Source organism: Zosterops lateralis, assembly GCF_965231275.1.
Source record: "Zosterops lateralis genome assembly, chromosome: 5".
NCBI lineage: Eukaryota > Metazoa > Chordata > Aves > Passeriformes > Zosteropidae > Zosterops > Zosterops lateralis.
In genome coordinates, this window is record NC_139766.1 from 32,648,991 (window position 1) to 32,667,561 (window position 18,571).

General features: G+C 46.0%; 1 protein-coding gene and 1 long non-coding RNA gene across 3 annotated transcripts; one reads left to right on the forward strand and one right to left on the reverse strand.

Moving 5' to 3' along the window:
• Positions 1-283: 283 nt before the first annotated feature.
• LOC310909158 lies at positions 284-3,781 on the forward strand. Its single transcript, XR_014590009.1, has 3 exons — positions 284-439; positions 516-656; positions 3,334-3,781. It is a non-coding gene; the product is annotated as an uncharacterized lncRNA (long non-coding RNA).
• Positions 3,782-7,815: 4,034 nt separating this feature from the next.
• Positions 7,816-11,184, reverse strand: CDKN2AIP (CDKN2A interacting protein; the record flags this gene model as incomplete). 2 transcript variants are annotated; one of them, XM_083861427.1, is made up of 3 exons in its annotated part: positions 7,816-10,013; positions 10,738-10,868; positions 10,961-11,184. In XM_083861427.1, the coding sequence occupies 3 exons, from the start codon at positions 11,182-11,184 to the stop codon at positions 8,611-8,613; spliced, it is 1,758 nt and encodes a 585-aa protein (XP_083717553.1). In that variant the 3' UTR covers positions 7,816-8,610. The 2 variants fall into 2 exon arrangements, with proteins under 2 accessions (XP_083717553.1, XP_083717554.1); XM_083861428.1 differs by having other exon boundaries at positions 10,769-10,868; positions 10,961-11,092.
• Positions 11,185-18,571: the final 7,387 nt, after the last annotated feature.

Below are 18,571 nucleotides of genomic sequence, written 5' to 3' on the forward strand. Positions count from 1 at the left end.
CAGTAGTGCCACACTGCTCCTTTTTGAGGCTATCAGCTCTGTTTGGAAGGCCCTCTGGAAATCAGCAGTAGCTGGACAACGCCAGCCTCTCACAGGTGCTGTGGAGCAGGCTTGGCTGGCAGAGGGACTGCAGCTCTTTGGAGAAGGGGGACACTGCTGATCAGCTGAGGGGCAGCATCTGCCCACTGCAATGACAGCACCACATGGAAAATTTCCTGTCATTTATAACATGCATCTCTCCACTTGTGTCTGAAAACACTTCCCTGTCTTTCACTCTAGGAAACTGCTTTCAGGCAGTAAATCTTCTTCCCCAGCTACTGTTATAAAGCAGAAATGATCAGTGGATTTGGTTTCCAGCTCTACAACCAGTCACCATGTGAAAAACCTCGGGAGGTGTGCAGATGATATTCATAGAAGCCAAGTTAGAATTGGTAACAAGGTAATCTTACTGCAAACATAACAACCACCTTTCTTGTCTTGCCTCAGCCCTGAAACCTGATCCTCTTTCATTCCAGAATGCAAGAATCCACACGAATTTAAGGAAAAAGAGCCAAGACCCTTTTGCACACGATAAAGAAAGGATTTTTAATGTCTTCTCACGTGAGGTACCTACTGACATGGATGCTGCATTTCTGGGATTTTGCTTCTCAGCACAGGTATGCAAAAAACACATTCTTACTTCTTCCTTTTGTGAGGAACAAATATACACAAGTGCACCTTTGTAATCAAGATTATGAAATGAGGGCAGGCAGTGCACCTGCAGAAAGTTTCAGTAGGTGGTAGTTTAGGACATTCATAATACTGTCCCACATGCAGATGTTAATTTTTCTTTCCAGCTCAGGAAATAAAGGTGGGAGTTATTCAGCTAAATATGTGAAATGAGAGAGAATCTTAGTATAAATAGGTCTTGCTCTAAAAATGTCTCCATTGACTGTAAGAGGGGCCCAGGTCTCTTGTCACAGATGTCAGTGAAATGAATTCCACTCTGTATGTGAAAATGGGGTAATTACATGCCTATGATTACCATTTATGAATTTCAGAGTTCCCCTGAAAACTTGGACAGAGTTTTGTATATGTCATTACAACTCTGCAATGACTAGGAGAAAGCTTCATGTTATTTCCCTCCTAGTGTGGATTTTTTTCTTCTTTGAAATCTATTTATCCTAACCTAGTAAAAATGATTAATTTCTAGTGCAACTGAAAAGTTACCACAAATAGCAACAGAGAGTAATTTCATATCTTCAAAATAACCCTGTAGTACCAAATCACCCACATTAGGGGTTTTCTAGCAGTGCTTCTGCTAAGCAAATTTTTCAGTGCCATCACTTACTCCAAGTTACCAAAAAGTAACATTATCCTTTACTACTAGGATATGACCAATGTACAGGTGGTTTTTTTGTGGTGTTTTGTTGTTGTTGTTGTTGTTGTTGTTGTTGTTGTTGTTGTTGTTTTTTGTTTGTTTTTTTTTTTTTTTCCCAAGAACAGAGTTTACATTTGCTTTATTATTCAGTTGTAATTGTGAGAAAAATTAATGTTAAACAAGATTAATAGATTCCTGCCTCTCAAACATTCTCTTCCCCAAAATAATGAGAAATGTGGCATTTACTCCAAACTAAAGGAGGCTTTAGGCTGGAAGACTGCTGTCAAAATCTAGGCAGCATCTGACTGAACATAGAACTTAGCTGCAGTTAAAATCACAGAATCACAGAACAGGTGAGGCTGGAAGGGACTTCAGTGAATAGTCATCTGGTCCAATTTCCCTACTCAGGCTGGGTCCCCTAGAGCACACTGCACAGATTGTGTCCAGACAGCTTTTGAACCTCTCTAGAGATGGAGACTCCACAACTTCTCTGGGCAATCTGTTCCAGTCTTTGGTTACCTGCACAGTAAAGAAGTTCTTCTTTGTATTCAGGTGGAACTTCCTATATATCGATTTCTGCATGTTGCCTCTTGTCGTATTTCTTGATATTACCTAGAAGAGCCTGGTCCATTCTCTTGACATCCTTCCTTTGGATACTTATAGACATTGATAAGATCCTCTCTCAGCTGTCTCTTGTCCAGGCTAGACACTGGAGGATTTGAAATGTAAAATGTAAAACATCAGAGGATTTAGTAAATCCATTGGTTAGATCAGTTTTCTCACTAGTGACAAAATATCTTTTGCCTGATACAATTAATCTCTACATTGATAAGAAGTCCTTTGGCAGCCCATTTGGGCTTAACAGTTAATGTTACTTGACTGGCAGTGGCAATGAAAACTTTAAAGGGCTGCAGGCTCAGATGTTGGAGCTGAACAATACTTTTTTTAGGAATGTTACTAGAGGAGGAAAATACATAGCTGGTAACCACTGTAACTCATTCTTCCATTACCTTAGGAATGGGCAGTAGTGCTCAGAAATTATCATGCACCATTTTCATAATTAGCCTGTAACATATATGAAACTGTTACCAGATATCAATATAAAACCCGTTTTTCTAAATGCTCATCTGTGAGTGAGTGTTAATTAATCACAGACTAAAAATTGATGCATCCTGATAGCATTTAATGACAGCATTTTCCTAAAAATGCTTAACCTACCTAATGGCAGTACCTTTGCTGTGGCAGTGGCAACTAACAGAGCCATCTAGAAGGCACATACACAAACACAACTTATTTACTGTTACCGGAACAAAGAGCATGGCATATTATACATTATGCAAAAACATTGCAAAAATCAACATCTAGCTGAAAGAAAAACTTAAAAAATACAGATATTGCTTTTATTTTCTCCGTATTTTGCAACTTACAAGCTCGGGGGCAGATTTGCCCAGTGAAAGAGAAAGACAGCATCAAAATTCTTTCAATGTGTGTTTTTTTCCTCGGTCTCTGGACCACTAGATCATGGTGTGTCAGCTTGGTTTAACCTATAGGCAAGAGAAGTTTGATGTTGGATGGATTCTCTCCTACTAACAAATTTGAAGACCAACGTTTACCATAACCTACAAGTTAGACCATTTTGTTCACATATGCATAGAACCAGTTCAAATCATTAAGGTGCCATAGTGCAGTTTTAGGGCCAATAAAGAAAAACAAGCATAAATCATTCACTACACAAGCTTCGGCTTGTCTTCACAAGCTTGACTGTGGTCTTCAGCCTGTATAGCAGGTGCTTCATAGAGCTTTACATGTATCCTTTTAGTAGATGAAACTGGGACACTGACATTTCATCACAGTTTCTCAGTCAAGAAAACAAGACTTTATAAAGCTGTGCCCCAGTTTAGTTGTTTCTTTGGGGATGGGTTCTTTGATATAGTGTTTTAATTTGAAATCTCTCTTTCCCCATAAACATATAGGTGATCACATGCAGGATCACAGGAGAAAAGGAAGACACTCAAGTAGTTCAATGGGCTAAGACAGCAACCGAAATAACAACTCAAGCCAGGTGGTTTCTGAGCCCCTTGCACACCCTTTCAGGGCTCTCATGAGAGGCAGTCAGAGCTGCCACCATGAGTTCTTCAGAGGTGCTCCCTGCTCTGCTCACTGATCTCCTCTGCCTAGTGTGGGCTCTGACATGGCTGCAGAGAGATCAGCGTGAAGATATTGCTGGAAGAGGAACAGCAGGTGTTGGAAACTCACAGGGTTTGCAAACTGTACTATGTCTCCATGTAGGCCACATGTCTGGGGCTCAACCAAAGAGAAAGACACCAGACCTGGGCTTGCCACAGGAACTTCAAAAATACCAAGACAGAATGAAGCAGAAGGAAGCATTGTCTCTGGGCCGCTTGGGAGCTTTTAAGGTAAAGTAACAAAGATAATTTGGGTACGGCAATAAACCATTTATTTTCTGTCTGAGATGCCTAAATTTTATGCCATTTTGGGGATCTCTGCCAGTGCTCTTCTGTCGTGTTTCACACCCAGACATGACTGTAGTGCAGCAGAGGGCTTTATTCCACAGTCACGCATGATGATGTGCTATTTGCTTGACACACGAGAGGCACAAGGCTTGACACAAGAGTGGCACTGCCTATGAAATCAATTCAGTTTATCAGCAGGGCAACAGCATCTTGCATAGTTAGTACGTGGGACTTTAGGCCTGCAAATCTAATTAAAGGGGGCAAATACCACTGGTGGCAGGGACTAGCCTTCTCTGCAGAGGTGGTGGAGCAGGGGATCCCGGGGGTGGGTACAGCCTGGGTAAGTGCCCACTGTGCTGGTGGAGTGTGCTTTGTACTCGGTGCTGTGTCAGCGTTTGTGCCACCGAACCCCCCCGCTGGTGCACCACGACCTTCTGCGTGATGCAGAGCACTTCATCCGGCCTCCTGCTACCTCCGGGAACAGGGGAGGAGGGAAGGCCTTTCCAGGCAGGTGAGTGCCCTGCCCAGAGTGCCTCCCCAGCTGAATATGATCGGCTCGGACAATAGGCAGAATTTCTTCACAGAAAGGATTGCCAAGCATTGGAAGAGGCTGCTTAGGGAGGTGGTGGGATCACCGTCCCTGGAGGTGTTTAAGGAAAGACGACTTAGTGCCACGGTGTGGTTGGCAAGATGGTGTTGGGTCAAAGGTTGAACTCGAAGATCTCAAAGGTGTTTTCCAACCTAAATGACTCTGCGTGCCAGGAGGCCCCTGGAGCCCAGCGGGTGTGAGCAGCAGGGGGTGTGGGACCCGCTCTGCACCGCCGGGAACCAGCGTGTCCCCCTCACGCCCTTTGCCGTGCCCGCAGGGCCGTGCCGGGCCGGGAGGCACCACCCAGCCGAGAGCCGGCCCGCGGGGTGCGGCAAAAGAGAGAGGATGGCCTGAGAGTGAGCCCCGTTCTGTTGGCGCGCCTGCCGCGCTACCTGCGTGTCTGTGGCCGTGACGAGAGCCCGCCCCGCGCTCACCCGCTCGGCCCGGGGGCGTCTCGGCGGAGAAAGGCGTGAGGCGGCGGCGGGCGGGGGCGCGGTAGCGCCCGGCACTCTCTGCCGGCGGTCCGGGGACTTTCCCCTAGGCGGGCGCGGGGCCCATGAGGAACCAAAGTCCTCCGTGCGTGGCCTAGCGAGCAGGTCTTCAGAACATCCCAGCATCCACTGCCGGTTGACGGGCATATATAAACCTCGGCACACAGGACAACTTCTAGGATATGGCGAGTGATTCTATTTTCTGCGTTTGCCTCCCTGCTGGTCCCCGCGGGCGATGCACAGCGGGCAGGCGGCCTGGCCGGCCTCCGAGGGGCTCCAGGGCCCCGGGTGGTCGCGGAAAGGGGCCGCGGGGGGCCGGAGCGGAGCCGGGAACGCGCTATGCAAATGAGGCGCCTCGGCCCCGCCCCGAGCGGGGGACGCGCCAGCCCCGCCCTGTGGGCACCGCTGAGGCCGCCCCGGGCCGGGAACGGGCCAGCCCCGCCCTGTGGGCACCGCTGAGGCCGGGCCGGGCCGGGAACGGGCCAGCCCCGCCCTGTGGGCACCGCTGAGGCCGGGCCGGGAACGGGCCAGCCCCGCCCTGTGGGCACCGCTGAGGCCGGGCCGGGCCGGGAACGCGCCAGCCCCGCCCTGTGGGCACCGCTGAGACCGGGCCGGGCCGGGAACGGGCCAGCCCCGCCCTGTGGGCACCGCTGAGACCGGGCCGGGCCGGGAACGGGCCAGCCCCGCCCTGTGGGCACCGCTGAGGCGGGGCCGGGAACGGGCCAGCCCCGCCCTGTGGGCACCGCTGAGGCCGCCCCGGGGCCCGAGCCAGCCCCGCCCTGTGGGCACCGCTGAGGCCGGGCCGGGAACGGGCCAGCCCCGCCCTGTGGGCACCGCTGAGGCGGGGCCGGGAACGGGCCAGCCCCGCCCTGTGGGCACCGCTGAGGCCGGGCCGGGAACGGGCCAGCCCCGCCCTGTGGGCACCGCTGAGGCCGGGCCGGGAACGGGCCAGCCCCGCCCTGTGGGCACCGCTGAGGCCGCCCCGGGCAGGGGGCCGCGGGCTGTAACGGGAGCGGGGGGGGGCACACAGCCCGCACCGGCGCACCCGGCAGCCGCTAAGGGCAGCCAGCGGGCGGCTGTCCGCAAGGACCTGCCCTACGTGTTTATCCCGTGCTAGCAGTCCGCAGAGGAAACGGGAGTCACGTCCTCATGGCTGCGATTTCCTGTACTTCCGTAGAAAAAACTGTGCCAGTTTTCCTTTCGGTGGGTTGGTGTGCCTTGTCCCCCTGAGACAAGTCTGCACACCGGCCAGTGTAAGTGCAGGTCTTCTCCCTGCCCTCGTCAGCGGGGTCTGACATTCACAGACCAGCATCCCAGCCGCCAGAGACCAGCACGGTACTGGAGGAGAGACAGCGATTTGAGAACTGACAGGACTGCACAAACACTTCTTGCCACAGCCAGTTCTTTCAATTTCTTTATATCAATTTCTTTCTTTCTTTCAATTTCTTTCTTTCTTCCTTCCTTCCTCCAGGGCTAATAAAATGTTAACAAACTCTCATTCAAATACTCGAATAGTGCTTAGTCACTTTTATGTGAATCCGTGTGTGGAGTTGCTTTCCATGCAGAATGTGAAATAAAAATAACACACTTGAGCTTTCAGTTTCTATTAAGAGTAGCTACAGACTTGTTCTTTAATGATTCACAACCAAACATCAAAGAGGAATAACATTCAAAAAATTTTAAAAAGTAATCCTAAGTCAGGTCTTTTAAAAAAGGCATCTAGCACCTCAGCCTTTTAACACAATTGCCCTAACAGCCCCTTGAGGTCAGTGAATACTGAGAGCTTTGCTTTACAGACGAGAAACACAGGTTTTCACATTACAACACGTGCTACAATCCTGAACCAGAGATCTGGAGATGACCAAACTAACGGCACAGAAAGCTGTACTACCCAGGGAAGCAACTCCTGCCCCACCAGCACAGTCCTTACACCTGTCTACCTAAACAGGGTAAGGACTTGAAGAGATCTCACACTTCCTATCACGAACAGCACAGCTCCTCAGCACAGCAGGAAGCTTGCCCTGTGCTAGAAGCACACACCAATCCTTGCACTGAGACGCAGTTTAGCACACTGCATTCCAAATGCCAGATGGTGCTCCAGGAATGCCAAGGGGGAGCTCCTGAGAAATCTAACTAGGGTGAAGGACGACTGAGGGTGCAGAAGCACAGGGGTCAGGTGGAGGAAGTTCTCAACCAGCCATTGGGAAGTGTGAGTGCCTTGCAGGCTGCTAGTGCCATGGACTGGACAGCCACTGCTGTTCAAAAGCACTCAGGGTACAGCGTAAACACCACTCTGCTTTAGTCCCAAAAATTACAAATTAACTGGAAGTGGACGTATGTACTAGTGAGATCCCAGAAATTCCTATTCGTTCCTTTAGCACTTGATCAATGGATCTATCAGTCAAGTGTAAGGACACTACTAAATGATGCTAACTACCATAGTAGGACAAGATTAATTCAAAATAGCACTGAATACATTATGTTTTTACAATTACATGTCATTATCCAATATACCAAAACATGCAGCTTGTGCAGGTATTTCAGCAACACTGAAAATAAAAGGTAATCTCCCACTTTCTTTGCCTCAAACTATTCTGTACAGGGAGTAAAAATGTAGCAAAGGAAGGGCTTGATTAGAATGAATGCTTTACAATACACTCGCTGTCTTCAAAAGACAGCAGGATTTTCATTTTGCTTACCTTGGTGTTACAAAAGTAGAAATTGATATTCTGCGGGTCCCCTCTATCAGTTTTACAGTATTTCAGCTACACATCTAAAGAAACCAATTCATCCATGTGGGATTACACCCTGAAGCCACTCAAAGTAAAGCTTTACTGAAGGTGTTGCAATGTTATTGAAATGGCTGGAATATTTAGTAGCCAAAACCAAAATACTATAAAAGCTTATCATAGAGGTTTTATTGTTTTAGTAGCAGTCAAAATATACTTAGTATAGAAATCCATGTTCATTTGGGAAAAAAAATACCAAACAAAACTGTAAATGATAGTTCACCATATAAATTAAATCTGCTTACAGTTTTGGTGACTGAAATCCTGTGACTTGACTGCTAATTGCTAATTTGCCAATGTGATATTATATTAAATGGGCTCTAACCTGATAGTATAGTGTTAAATGGGACCAGGATGCCACTTACATTGCAAGTGTTATGAAAACATCCTATAAAAATAGTCAACCAACTACTTTTTCTCCTACTATGAGCAACAGTGAACATTATGAGCAACAAGCCTGAAACAGATAATTCAACTTTTTGATTGAAATTTTTAAACTTTCAATTATTCAAGTATTATGGTCCCTATGTACACACTTCTACGAGCCTAGAAAAGATATGGTAGACAATTGAGCACACTACCATCAAATTGTAAGAATTACAAAAATGTCAGGTTTTAAACAGCAAATTGTACCTTAATAGTTTAATTAAAAATAGAAGAATTAGGTAGACTATTTTGCAAATACAACAGCACACTAGTGTGCTGTATATTAAGGCAATACCTTTAAATGTCCACTTGTCATTTCTAACAAGTTTTATACAATTGCTACCAAGTGAAAGAACTATCATTGTCTTGCAAAACTGAGAAAGAAATACAAAATATCTGGAAGCCTACATTTTCAAAGTACAAAATTAACCTTCAGTCTTTGTGTTGAAATACTATACACAGTAGAAACAGCGATTCTCCCCTACAAGATCTCACGAGGATTTCTTAAAGCTGGAGGCAAATTTGAAGGTTTTGACTCTTCATCCAGAAGCACCAAATCTTCAATTTCACTACCTTTGTATTTTCTTTTACAGATCTTCACAATAACTTTCTTTTTGAGGAATAATTTCAAAGCTTCTCTCGAAGCCACTGCTTTGGCATTTTCCATACTTTTACCACAGCCAGTACCCAAGTAGACAGACTTGCACCTCAGTTCACAAACTATATTTTCTAGAGAGCTTTTATTTTGAGGCAAGTCTGCAAGTTCCTTCAGGGGAACAAAAGCAACATCTAATGTAGCTTTTACAGACTGAATAGATGAATTTAGAAGTTCTGCATGATTTACATTAGGACTGAAGCCTCCAACAGCAACCAGTTTCCAGGCTACAGCTTTGTAGAGTCTGTTGAAGAAAGGTTGCCTTTCCTTCGCATCTTCGCTGGTCAGCGGTTTGCACAAAGCCTTTGCGGGGCTCTCTCCCGCCTGCGAGCCGCTCTTGGAGGCCGGCAGGGAAGTGCCTGCCTGAGCTCCCCCCCGGGAGGGCCCTTGCTGAGCCCCGCTGCGAGCGGCCAGCAGCGAAGCCGCCACCTGGGCGCTGCTCTTGGATGCCAGCAGCGAGGAGCCCGGCTGCGCGCCGCTGCGAGCCGCCAGCAACGAGGCGGCCACCTCCGCGCTGCTCTTGGAGGCCAGCAGCGGGGAGCCCACCCTGGCCGGGCCCTTGGAGGCCAGCAGCAGCGAGGGGCCCGCCTGAGCACCGCTCTTGGGGGCTAGAAGCAGCGAGCTGCTCACCTGAGCACCGCTTTTGGACACGGATGCTGGGGCGTTCGCTTGGGTTTTGGAAGACAGCAATGCGGCACCTGTTTGGGGGGTGCTCTTGGTGGTTGGTTGCACTGCTGCTGCCTGTGGGGTGCTCTTGGAGGTTGATGGCACCGCTGCTGCCTGTGGGGTGCTCTTGGCAGCTGGTGGCACTGCTGCCGCCCCCTCATCTGCCTGAGGGGTGCTCTCGGCAGCCAGTGGGGCTACACCTGCTGTAGTTTTCTTTTCAGGTGATGGCACATTTTCACACTTGCTTTCCTTAGGTGGGCTTGGGGAAGGCTTCTTTCCTGGCTCTTTTTCAGATGAAGATGGCTTTTGCTCAGCAGTACCTTCAGCATTAGCAGGTGTTCTTTCTGTTTCTATGTCTGAGACTGTGACCATTTCTTGATCTGAACTGCAAGTCGGCTGGGAAGTTTCTGAATCTTTGCTAGTATCTTTTTCCTGCTTTTTGGGCAAGGTGCTCTCTGTTTCCTTCACTCCTTCTGCCTTGGTTGTTTTCACATCCTTTCCAGCATCCTTAGAGTCTCTGCTTTTCTCAACAGCTTGTCTCTTGCAGGGCTCTTCTACCCCTTCTGCAAAACAGGTAAAATACGTGATCCTCTTTGATTTCTGCACTATGAAATATCCATGTAGAAATAAATAATCTAAAACCTTCTAGCAATATTCTCTGTGAATTTAAAGGGTATATATTAGCACTACACCTTGAGCTGTCATTTCAAGTATTAACCTACTATTACAGAATTTTGGGGTTTTTGGACAAAATCTGGAAAATACTCATGAGAGATTTCAGATGTTGGTTTGGACCCACAGGCAAGTGTGTATTATATTCTTGAAGTCCAAGCCAAAACAGACCAACGTAAATTAAATGCGCTATCTGACCTAAAAATAAGTGTATTTTGTCTACTAATATCACAAGACATCTTTAAAGCATTAGTCTGAGAATTACTTTAAGAAACACAGCAGCAATACCTGACTGGCAACAAAGGCAAAGTAACAAGGACATATTTAAGCTGGAGCACAGCAGCCCATATCACAATGCACAGCTTATCAGATTAAAGTGCACCCGCTGCAGAAATGCAAAACAACAGCTCTATGTTTCTAAAGGACTACATACACATTATGCCAATTTTAGAGACATTATATTGCAAAAAGAATAGCACGGAGAGAGGAAACTATTAACGGGAGTTTTAAAAGCAAATTATTTTGACTACTTTCTAAGCCCGAGGCAAACCGAGAACATTCAGAAACAAGCATTTTCTAGACTCCTATGTATTGTCACAGCTATGATCTGCTAACCATTGCTACTTGATATGCCTCTTTTCTTCACCTTGGCAACCAGTTCGTCTCTCGTGGTGCGGACGGGCGCGTCGGTCACTTGGATGCCTTCGGCCATTTCCAGCGCCTTCTCCATGACCTGCGGCGGGTACCTGGAGGGGCGACAGAGGAGAGGAGGGAAGGGGCCTCGTCAGACGGTCGTGCCGCGCCGCGCCCCCGTCCCCGGGCGTCCCGCGGAACTCACCGGCATCCCAGGAAGACGTGGTTGGCCCACACCATGGAGAGGGACACCAGGCGCTGCAGCTGGGCGCTGCCCGCCGCCGGCAGCTCCCCTACGTTGCGCAGCAGGAACTCCCGGCGGTACCGCCAGTGGTGCTCGGGCTCGCAGGCCCCGCGCAGCGTCTCCGCCCAGGCCGCCTCTTCGGCCGTCCGCCCCAGGGGCTCGGCCGCCGCCGCCTTCCCCGCCATCGCCGCCGGACCGCGGAAACACCGCCCCGCCCCGCCCCGCCCCGCCCCGCCGCTTCCGCCCGGCGCGCCGTGACCTCACATCCGCCGGGCCGTGACCTCACATCCGCCAGGCCGTGACCTCACATCCGCCGGGCCGGGCAGCGCCGTGACCTCACCTCCGCCGGGCCGTGACCTCACATCCGCCGGGCCGGCCGGAGGAGGGGCCGCCTCAGGCCTCGCCGCTGGCACCGAGCAGTCTGTGCGACGTCCCGCCCGCTTGTCTCGGAGTGCCGCGGGAGGAGAGACACACTCTGGGCGCGCCTACCAGCCCTGTTTTGTGACTGGTGAAAGCGTGAACAAAATAATGCTTTACAGGTTGATTCTTCCAGGCTTGCTGAGGGCGGAGGTCGTGGGGGTTCAGTTGATGGTTTACCTCAGGATCACAGAACCACTTAGGTTGGACAGATCCGCTGAAATCATGGACTCCAGCCTCTGACAGAAGGCCTCCCTGTCAGTTAGAGCACGGCACTGAGTGCCTGTCCAGCCTTCCTTTAAACACCGCCAGGGATGGTGACTCCACCGAGTCCACGAGCAGCCTGTTCCAATGCTTGGAAACCTTTTTAGTGAAGACATTCTGCCTAATGTCCAGCCTAAACCTCCCCCGGTGCAGCTTAAAACTATCCTTTAATCCTGTCACCGACTGCCTGTGAGCAGAGGACAATACAGCCTGGTACAGCCTCCTTTCAAGTAGCTGTAGAGAGCAATAAGGTCTTCCCTGAACCTCCTCTTTTCCAGGCTAAACAACCCCAGCTCCCTCAGCCACTCCTGATAACACTTGTGCTGCAGACCCTTCAGCACCTTCATTTCACTTCTGTGGCCTTGCTCCACTACCTCAATGTCCTTCCTGAATTGAGCAGCCCATAACTGGACACAGCAGTTGAGGTGTGGCTTCACCAGTGCTGGGCACAAAGGGACAAACCTTTCCCTTTTCTGCTGGCTACACTATTTCTGATCAGGACAGGATGCCACTGGTCTCCTTGGCCACCTGGGCAAACTGTTGGCCCATTTGTTGCTGGCTCATATTCAACCAGCACCCCCAGATCACCTTCCACTGGTGAAAGGAAAAGGACCCTCAGGTCCTTTCTCCCTTTCCTCCTCAGTGTTGTCCGCACAATCGGATTTCCTGCCTGGTGTGCAACAGGACAACAGTTGCATACTCAAGAGAGAGACAATGATTATTTATTTCAGAGTTGCACAAGCCTGGGTGATCGGTGATATTCCACAAATCAAGTACACCCCTCCAGACTTTCTGTGCCCTTATTGCTACATAGAGGCTTGGAGTTAGTTACTTTCCAAGGGGAGCCCCTCTATTGTGATTGGTTGGTAATTTCTGTACAAGTTGTGTAACCGCAGCTAACTTCTATCCAATACTCCAGGGAGGGGTCTTCACCTGGGCAGGAATATTTTGACCTATAGGCACAAATTTTAATATTATAATGAGGATAGTTCAGGTATAGGATACGTGGACTTTGAGTACTTGCCAAGTTAGCAATGTATACATAAATATACACCTTGATTTGCTATGTTCTTAAAGCCTGTTAATTCCTGGATGTCCTTGGCTAAGGGATGCTAACTATGCCTGTTCCCCTGGTTAGATCTCCTTTCCTGATGGCTTCCACCAAAGATTTATCCTGACTTAAAATAATCTCAACATATTCCATGTTTTACAACACTGGCATGTGACAAGAATGATGAAAGAAGGTAGTGGCAAGGACATGGGTTGTTGTAGCATTTTGGAGGAAGCATTAAATGAGGACTGCTGGCTACAAAGGGTTCAGCTAATTGCTCTTGCAGCTCTGTAGGCTGTCTTTAGTTTGCAAAATATTACTCCAGAATTTGTTTCAAAACCATTTGAACAATTGTCTGTGAAACAATAATAAGCACGCTGTGAAAATATCACGAGCTTCAGTCTGCCAAGATAGGGCTTGCTGAATCAGTTCAAAAGAGGAAAGAATTTTGAATTCCAAAGGGCCGTCCCTGGAGAGCTATATTTTCCTCCTGAATGAAAAGTCTGGGTTTGTTTAAGTTTTCAGTTTTTAACACCTACGTGTCATCATGAACTGAACTACAGGACAGATTGCATTTAAGGAAGGAGTGTTTCTCCATAACTGACTTAGATCCCTGATTGTGGAAATGGTTATGTGGTGGTTTAACCGAGTACCTCTATAGAGAAAAAACTAAGTGAGGAAATGAAGTCAGAAAAATTAAGTCCAAACGCAATTTTGCCTTTTATCCATTGTTAGAATTGAAGTGCTTTTCCTTTGTTTTCTGGTGAGGCCACACAATGTTACCTTGTGCATTGGCAAGAATAGTTCAGTGACAGAGAGCAAGGAACAGTAATGGATGGGATGGTGCTGACAGGCTCCCTGTAGTATTTTGTTTGCACACAGAGGAAGAAAAGGGCAGAAAGTGTGTACCCTCTCTGCTCTGGGTGTCTTGGAGCAATGGGTTTCTTACAAAACAGTGTCAGAAAGTTTAGAAACTGTAGTCACCACATGTGTTTCCAGGCATTAGTTGTATCAGTCCCATCTGTGGTTATCTGGTAATATAGATAGGCTCAAATACAGGGCATGATCTGTCACATTAGGGTTTCTGCTTAGAGGTGAGGTGGCCTGTCTCCTAGACACTTGAATCTGTGATATCATACTTCTTGTCTTCATGGTCCATACAGACCTTAGAAGGGAAGGGTGAATGGAATCCTTGGCAAACACAGATTTGAGTTTGCACCTCAGCCAAGCTCATCCATTCTGCCAGCCTGTTTGTTCACACTCTTCAATGAACCAATTTGCTTTCTAAGGAAGCTGGCTGGGACTTGACTCAGGCTTGAGATCTGGCCCTCAGAGACAGGAATTCAACCAAGCCTGAGTAGCTGCAGCAGAATTGTCTGTACTCTTGCAGAAGAAGAGCAAGCAGTACAGACAAGAATGCCCCGTCCTCCTCCACAAGCATCTGAGTTGCCAAGTGGACTAAGGACTAGGACTAGGACTAGTCCATGTTGAGCTGCTCATATACCAGTTTAAGAGTGGGAGCTGGGGAGAGTTTGACTCCATAGGATGGTGATAGGAACATTTCATACAGTCAGAGGGATCTCCAGAAGTCATATTCTGGTGTTGCTGGGTTAATGATGGCCAAACCACAGAGGCAGGACTCCACACCTCAGGGCTTTGCCAGTGCTTCCAGTCACTCTGTATGCATAATGCACTCACCTGTGAGCCCTGGGCTCCTACAAAAGAATTGTTCTAGGAAGTGTTGGAGACTCAGCACAGCTACAGAGTTTAATATATTACCTGGTCCTATAATGGCTAAAGGACTGATTAAAAGAACTTATTCTTGCCCAGTTTTAGAGGACAAAGATTAACTGAGAGGCATTTCATCTCTTTACCCACTGGCTGTATGTGTGAACACAAATATTGGTGACAGCTGGTGACAGAAAAGGTAGGAACAGTTTTGCACACATGTAGAATGGCTAACAACAGTTTTTTGTTGTAGTGAGAAACTTCTCTGATCTGATACCTTTCTGGAGCCTTATGCTTTAATTTTGGGTTAATTTTTTTCTGGTGTTACTGCTGCACCAATGTATCATTGTTGATACAAAGATGACTTTAAAAAATGAGCCTTTTATCTTTCCTACCTGTTTTTTTCCGAGTCATATTCTTTCTATATTATTATTGTGTGCTTGGATCACACTGGAAACAGGATAAATCCAACTCCTGGAGTGTGGGATGGTGTGCACAGACAAGCACAGGTATATACCTGCAGTACTCTCTGAGCACTAAGAGATATACTGTGTCTCAGGTTGATGTGTGTGTATTAGAAATGAGAGAAAAACGCTGCTGTTAATTTTGAAAAACAAAACAAGTACTATTTTCATTCTCACCAGGAAAGACAATTTTGAAGTTAAACACCTCACCGATGGTGCTAATGTTGTGCATTTAATTTTCAACATTGGAAGAAAAGAGATGGTTTTGTTCCCGTTGGGGAAGGAACTCCTAAATGCCATGTCAATAATAGTGTTGTTAAGAGTCATTAGGGGTTTGATAATAGCTGCTCTTGGCAAGATAGAACAAAAATCTCAAGATGAATCATACCAGTGTCTATAAATCACAGTATTGCACCTGCACTTCTCATATAATAAGTTTATTTGTGCCTTTATAAACCAGTGAATTATTATTTCTTCCAAGTCAAGTCCCACTGAAACACAGAGGGCAGTATCTCCCATTGAGTTCAATTGTGTTCTGTGCAGTTAAGGTTAATATATTCTGACATTCCCTACTCAGCCTAATGTGAAAACTGTGCCCTTAACATCACACAATGCAAAGAGAGCTCAGAGTTATTGCCACAGAAAGGCAGTAGCAGTGGAATCTTACTGGCCTGACACAATAAATCCCATGAACACCATCTTAGATTGGTCCCTGCTATAAGTAATAAGTAAACTACTGGAGAGCTCTGGCTTAAGTTCATTAGAAATGCAGCTTGAAGAAGGATGGGGAAGAGACGTTTTGCCATTTCTTGATATCATGTGTTCTGCTAGAGCAGATGATTGAAGTTCTCCTACCCAGGCAAGGGACAGCAGTTCCAGGGAGATGCATTTGCATATGCCAGAGTACCCAGTCACTACTGGCCAGTAAACTAATCCTTGGAATAGAAGAAGTTATTTGCTAGAAGAGCATTAATTACTTTCTAGGCTTGTCAATGGAAGCTAGAGTAGATCTGTGTTTTTGTTTTACTACAGTCGTGCAACTGTTCTTATGCTACTGCAAGCAGCTCTGGATTACAGAATCATCCACTCTTCTGAGATTGCTCAGCTGAGGAAAAGGTACTGAGTAATTACAGAGTATAAAAACCAGGGGTGAAAATGAAGGTAAATTCATAATAATTTTCCTTTACACCTATGTGCTCATATACTAACTTAAATACTATTTTGCATTTAGTAATGCATTATACTTTAAATTTATAACAGTGCCTACAATAGGGTTGTCAGTTGTTGTTCTTTAAATAAGTTTGTTAAACTTTAACTACAGCTAAAGGTGGCATATCAGTTGCTGAATTTTTCTTGCTAAACTATGGTAGCATTCCACTTGCTGAAAGTCCACTGCTTGGCATGAAGAATTTCCATATTGAGGATGGAAGTTTAGGATGACTTTACTGCTACCAAATATGATCTAAGAAAGAAGGGCTATTTCTAGAGTAAATTATTGTGGAGATCTTATATTTGAGGTTTTTAAATGCCTTTATACTCTAGAGCAAACTTGGAATTTGTCAGAAAAAACTGAATTGGAGTGTCTGGTCTTTTGACCACATGGACCATAATATCTACAGGCCTTGAAGAAATGAGTTTTCCACATTCCCGAATTAGCATCCATCCTTATCCATCCAATCACTACCATCCTTACTACTATTGCAGTCAAGTGTGCCCCTGTTGTGGGCCCAAAAGAGACCTCTGTTTGTCACTATGGTCTGGGGTGGGTCTGTGGACTGAGTGAGACTGTGGAAATCATCCCGTGTTCCCCAAAACCTGTTGTTTTCTCTTTTTCATGGGTATTTGTTTGTCTTATTGGAATGGTGAAGTAACAAGGACTTAACTGAAGGGAAGGAAATGGTAAATATGGAGGCAAGACTGAAACTGTTAGAAGTGGAAAACCTTAACAGGAGAGCAATAGGGATAAGACACTGGGATTAGGTGGGGAAGGAAATTAAATTCTCAAGGAGAAATGAAGGAGAATGAGTTCAAGGCAATGGAACAAGTAGGTCTAGACAAGAAATCTATACGAGAGGATAGACATGGAGGCCAGTAAGGAAACTAGAAGAATGAGAGCACACTAGTAGAGCAGACAAAATCAAACAGAATCAAATCTTAACTCTGAGAAAAGGGACAAGCTATGATGGGAAGAGGAGCATTGACAGAGGAACCACTGGGATTCGAGCAGAGACTTGGAGAAAGTTAAAACTCACAAGCACAGAGACATTACCATTTCAGTGCCTTTTTTCCCCCCATTTCTAATAGTTTTGTGCTAGGGCAAGTAAAACCAAGAAAATATTCTGACTTTTTAATTTAATAAAAGATATTTTCTTGTCTTTTCTGTGTCCTGTAACAGAACAAAAGAGGTAGAACTCCATTTGGTTGCAGAAACCCATCTTAAAAGCCACCTTTAAAGTGTTTTTAGGTAGGAAGCCTTATGCCTTTGCAAACAGCTGTAACCTGGAGTTGGAAAAAGCAAGGGAATGGCCTTAGGAATGTTAATGCAAATATTGGCATGAGTTCATTGTAATTTGAGAGGTTTCAGGAAAGTACTAAAAGGGCAAGGAGGTTTTACATAAAAGAGAATCTATTGTGAGGCTACAACATACCTACATTTTATGTGTGTGTGTGTGTATGTATACTGCATGTGTGCATGTCTGCATACACACGCGTATGTAATACAATATAGATGTGTATGAATGTGTTAAAAATACTGTTGTTGATAATGTGAGCACCTGTAAATCCAGATATCCCTATTCCTTCAGTCAAGTAATTCATACCTCAGAGGAGAAGCAAAATTACAAAAGTAATATTTTGCTGGCTTGAGTTGTGGATAGGTGCATTACACAAACAGACGCTGTTAAATCATTATACCATGCTCTACCTATATGACTTTTGTACGTCCTATGTATTTCGCAGACACAAATAAGTATTTTAGAAATTATATAAAGAGCTTTCCTGAGAATATAGATGACAATGTCAGATCTAATTTGAATTAGAGCTATTGGAAATCATGGTTGTTTTTCATTACTGTTACACCGCTATCCCTGACAACCTGCAATTTACCTGGTATGAACAGCACCTCCCGAAAATGTTTTGTGTGCTGAGTGTTTTGTATTTTTGTATATCCTCCCTGTGCATGAGTGATATTTCACATTAATTCCACTGGATGGCACTGAAGGAGACAAGATTGCATGGAAATATTTCTAGAAGTTGAGTGTAATTCCAAAAATTGAGAGTGACTTACTTTTTCATTCCATTATTGAAATAGACAAATGGGGACTCATTTGCCATCCTGATGTAATAATTTGTCATCAAAATCAGCTCTTAAACACTCCTAGCTGCAGTTCTATGTTTTGACAGTGGCAAAATTACAGTGGAGGCAGAGTCAAGGCTTCTGAATCTGAATACCTCTTCTTCCCCAACAAAGGTAAACACTGAGGGAAGCAGCTCTGGCCCATTCTGGATTCTTGCATAAAGGTTTACAAAGCATTTGAAAAATTTTGGCCCCTGTCCTCCATGGCAATGCTGTTGATACTGTCCACTTCTATCCTCATGAGCAAGTGCAAGTATTTTAGTTTTCAAGCTAATTTGAAAAAACTACATAGG